This window comes from Anoplolepis gracilipes, chromosome 7, assembly GCF_047496725.1.
Source record: "Anoplolepis gracilipes chromosome 7, ASM4749672v1, whole genome shotgun sequence".
NCBI lineage: Eukaryota > Metazoa > Arthropoda > Insecta > Hymenoptera > Formicidae > Anoplolepis > Anoplolepis gracilipes.
In genome coordinates, this window is record NC_132976.1 from 10001 (window position 1) to 15000 (window position 5000).

General features: G+C 28.1%; 2 protein-coding genes across 2 annotated transcripts in view; one reads left to right on the top strand and one right to left on the bottom strand.

Annotated features, from left to right (window-relative positions):
- Nucleotides 1–118, top strand: part of LOC140667828 (uncharacterized) — a 1795-nt gene extending 1677 nt beyond the window's left edge. Inside the window, exon 4 of the mRNA XM_072896103.1 lies at nucleotides 1–118. This exon is cut by the window's left edge and continues 56 nt beyond it. Within this exon, the coding sequence (XP_072752204.1) occupies nucleotides 1–100 (100 nt within the window). The 3' untranslated portion in view covers nucleotides 101–118.
- Nucleotides 119–3684: 3566 nt separating this feature from the next.
- The window catches only part of LOC140667451 (uncharacterized), a 19906-nt gene continuing 18590 nt past the window's right edge, over nucleotides 3685–5000 (bottom strand). The window contains exon 9 of the mRNA XM_072895406.1: nucleotides 3685–5000. This exon is cut by the window's right edge and continues 3405 nt beyond it. The gene's annotated coding sequence lies outside the window, so the exon portion shown is untranslated.

Genomic DNA, 5000 nt, shown 5'->3' on the forward strand with positions numbered 1-5000 from the left:
ACGAGACACCGAAATACCAATTGTCTTGGACAATGGAGGAGAAAAACATACTAAAACAAAAGACGATTTTGCGGATGATGTAGCAAATACATATGGTTGACAAGCACAATAATGAAAAGTTACCCATAAAATACAAAAATTGATCATCTGACAGCGTTAGATTTTTTAAATAGCTCTTTTCTCAACTATCACATTTTTCTATTCGAGAATGAAATATATATATATATATATATATATATATATATATATATATATATATATATACAGGGTGTCCCAGAATTCGCCGACACAAAGTATACAGCGTGATTGTTCATGTCAAAAGAAGCAACTTTTTCTTCAGCAAAAATGTCGAGGGATCAATAATTTTCCAGTTATAAGCAATTGAAAAAAACGGGTTTTTCGCAAACCAAACTTTATAGAATTAAGAGATTAACATAATTATATTCCGCAATTAATCTTAGGTGGAATTTACTTTACTAAAATTTTTATTTAAGACTTAGTTACAGAGATATATAATATAATAGCAAAATTTAAAACTTAGCAAAAAATGCTAACTTTTCTCACCCTGTATATAAGCATGTTTGTTAGAAACAAACGTAAATATATATATATATATATATATATATATATATATATATATATATATATATATATATAAATTTATTATCTCTCATAAGTCATAATCAATAGCTTATGAATAAGAATTCGAACATATATAACTGTCAAATAATCAGTGAGTAACGACATAATGATTTCGAAATAATCAAGCCATTTTCATCAAAACACATAAATAGTTTATTTTATTTTATTTCTCTTTCTTTTTAAACAGTAAGATCGTCGAATAGTAACATATCATTGTCGTTGTCATCGTAGTAATTGTAAGTTATCGTCATCGTCGCTGTCATCGTCGTTGATCATGGTCGTTTAAACATATTCTTTTATTAACATTCGAAAATGTATTCTTGTTACTAATTTTATTTACATAACATTAGAAACACTTAAATATTTATTTTTTTTATTCTATATTTTGTCATATAGTCTTTTACATTGCATGAAAAATAATCACAAACAATCATATATTGCTATAAGGAAATGGACGATGGGCGTGCTCTTTTGCCTATCGACATCGACGTGTCACGTATCACGTGTCACGTGTCACGTGTCTCAAAGGGCTTCTTGGATTCTCTCGACGAACGTCGCGTCGTCCAACGTTCTTCCCGAGCGTGTCTGACAAATTCGTGTTCTAGAATTGCGATGGGCAACCTGCGCAATAACTTTGGTCTTAAAATATCCTTTGTCTCAAAGCAACTTGTGTTTACTTGAGAGATCGAAAGGTTTGAAACCAGTCCGAGAGCAATTATCTTGTTGTCAGCGAGCGTTTTTACTTTCGATAAAGGACACGTTTGGTTAATTAATTTTCTCTAGCATCATTATTCGCACTTATTAATAATAATAATATATATATATATTATTATTATTAATGCAATTGGAAAAAATAAATGACTAGGTTGCCCACCGTTACTCTGGTTTCTCGCTCTATCTATTGATCTATAGATACTCGCTTAGAAAGGATTAAAAAAAGATATCACGGGTTCATTATACATTTCATTATTAAGTCTTCCAATTATTGGAGAGCGGCCATGGCTCTCTTCTTCTGAATTAATATCAGTAATATGTATTTGGAAAATGTGTGTAATTCCCATAGATTACGCCGTCTTTAAGAAAAATAAGTGAGCGAAATATATATGAAAGTGTCCGTTTTTCTCCATTTTATTTTCTTTTTTTCCCGAGAGGTTATAAGTAAGATTACATTTCTTGAATATCTTGCAAATAACCAATGGGTTCGCCAATTCCTATCTCCTAGGCAAAAAAAAACTCTAGTTTCAACTAAACAAAAATGACCAGCGCTTCATACACAGCCAAATGTATTTTTATGAATGTTAGTTGACGCGGCGCGGCGTAACGATGAATGGTCACAGATGGAAAAATTCTCTCGTAAATATAAGAAGTAAAAATTTCATCAAAAACTTGGCATATTTCTATATTCTTCCACAGGAGAGAGTCAGTAAGAAAAATACTAAAATGTGTAGTAGGTATAAATAAAATTGATGTGTAGAATTGTAAAAAAATGAAGTAAAGTAAGATAAAATTAAATAGAATAAATCAGAAATAAATAAAAGAAAAAATACTTAATTGTAAATTAAGTTTAAAAATAAATTATTTGAAAATACAAATAAATGAAGTTTAAAAATAAATTATTTTAAAATACAAATAAATGAAGTTTAAAAATAAATTATTTTAAAATAAAAAAACTCTCGAGAGAATTCTGGAGGACGCTGGATATTTAATATTTGAAATAAGAGAAAAATTAATCTTAAAATTTTCTCGCAATATGATTCTTAAAACTTTAAATTCCTTTAGATTAGTTTGATTCTAATTTTCAATTTTCTATCTTTCTCTGATTATGCTGTAAAAGTATTTACACTACATGACGTTTCATAATGACGTATGCATAATCTCGGGAGGGGGGAGGGGTATAGCCATATCGTAAGTCCATCAAACACAACGATATAGGTATGTATGTATGTAAATGAAAAAATTATACAAAAAAAAAGAAGAAATTATTCACTGAATAGCATAAAAATACGTTGATCACTCGCAGACTATACAGAGATTTGTCGTAAATATATTACATTTGTTTTTCGTCAATTGAAAATTAACGTAACCGATCAATTGCCGCTCGAAATTCGTTTCAACAGTTTACAGTTTACAAAAGGATCGAAACTGGTATAATGTCGATCAAGTTCAAATTCCGATATCTCTGATACGTAAGAATAACATATATGTTTTTATTTGCGATGCTAAAAACACAAAAACACGCCTGTTCTTAATTCCAATCAAAATAATTAAATATCTAGGTCGGAAATTGAACTTGTAAAAATTTCGCAAGAATTTTCGATCCTTACTTATTTTATTATATTATGTATGTATGAATATTTGCGTACATGTGCGCGCGCGTGTGTGTGTGTGTATTTTTATGTGTATTTATATTATGTAATATATATATATATATATATATATATATATATATATATATATATGTATATATATAGTTTGAAAATTTGTTGTAAAGCTAAACATCAAAATCTAAAAAAAAGGAAATTATCTTATGCGAGACACATACATATTTATAGCTATAGGCAAATTGCGCTCAAATTTCCGCAAGATCACCCATTATGTGGATTGTCCGTTCCTTTTCCTTCGCCGAAAGGAGAAGAAGAGAAAGAAATAGAAACGGGCACATTTCACTAATTCACGAAGGATTTAATTATTTACAAGAGTTTATTAATCTATTATATTAATAATCCATCTTCAATTTAACTACTTTATGTTCAACCAATATGAGAAAGAGTAAGAACGTGACAAAGAGGGAAATTAGTATGAAAGCAGAATGGCGGCACATAAAAGCTCGATTCAATTCCAATTTCTACACAAATTGTGACAAGATTTTGACAAGACATGTCAAATAATTGTACGCAAATGAATTAAGGAAATGTGAGAGAAACGTCAATGTTTTACGCGGAAGAATAAGTATAAAAAATTGCCCTGAAAAATTTGATAAATAAAAAAGAAATTATTTTAAAATCACTTTTTCCTATTTTATCCTTATCGATCGAATGTTTATTATTAAATGTCGTTAATCCTTCTCTAAATGACTTACAATTAGTGCGACAGGCAATTGACAAAATGTTTCTGTCACTACAAAATTAGTATTAGCGCCTTGAACACAATGCAGTTCTTATATCGTATAGAAAATACAGTGAGAAAAATGAAATAACATATGCCAGAAAAAAAACTCTTTGCTATTACTATAATTGTTAAAAAATTATATACGAAATAGACTGTAAAAGATAAATAATCCAGTCGCGTGAAAAAAAAAAAAGAAAACTATAATTTTTCTCGTAAATGCAAACATAGATTTAGTTTGATTCTTTCTAAGCTCATTGCATACACTCGCTATGATGCGATATATTAAATATAATAAAACTTTTGACATCAGTATAATCTAATTATCATGCTTTAATTAAATAAAAACAAGTAATAGGTAAATTAACAACGGTATGATATCGAACCATCGCCACAACACCGATTAATTCGCATTCGTTAATTAATTCAATTTAAACTCTGCTTCAGTTTATCAAACCACGCACGTCTGTTTTTCTATATGAAGAAAATAAATGATTTTTATTATTGTAAAATTATTATTATTATTTTTTCTTTTTTTGCGTTGAGTGATTTTTAAATAATATTTGAAGATTAATTCTCTTCTCTTCCCCCTCGGCCCCTCCGCCGAGATAAAAAAAATGTTTGGTTTAATATATTTTTTGTTCATTATCTAGAGGAATATTTGCAATATAATCATAAATTTATTAATTGCAGAAGAAATTAACGCAACAATGGTCTTATCTTTTTTTTTTTATTGAACCAAACTTAAAATAAAAATAGGAAATGATTATTCCAGAGATTTATAAAACAAAAATAAAAAAATTTGAAAATATTAAATTTATTATAGAATAAGAAATTTAATATAGAAATAAATATAGAATATTAAATTTAAATAAATATATTAAATTTAGATTAATTTAGATTATCGCCAAAAGTTTTTGAGAAAATGGATTAAATTATATTTGCACTGAATCATCTTACTGTGTCCACAAATTTTATAGAATTAGAAGAGTATACGTAACATCTCGAAAATTCACGACTATTGTACAGGATCCAGTGCAGAAAAACTTGATGGTTTTCAAATTAATATCCTAAAGAAAATTATCAATATGCGAAAATTCTCTTTATTAATTTAAAAACCATTAGATTTTTCTGCCAGACCCTGTATACTCAATTTTGCTCGAAAGATTATTACTCCAGCACATTAAGCTGCCATCAAACTGTGCGCGTAATATATATTTAATTCGTATAAATTTGCTGTATTGTTCACCAAC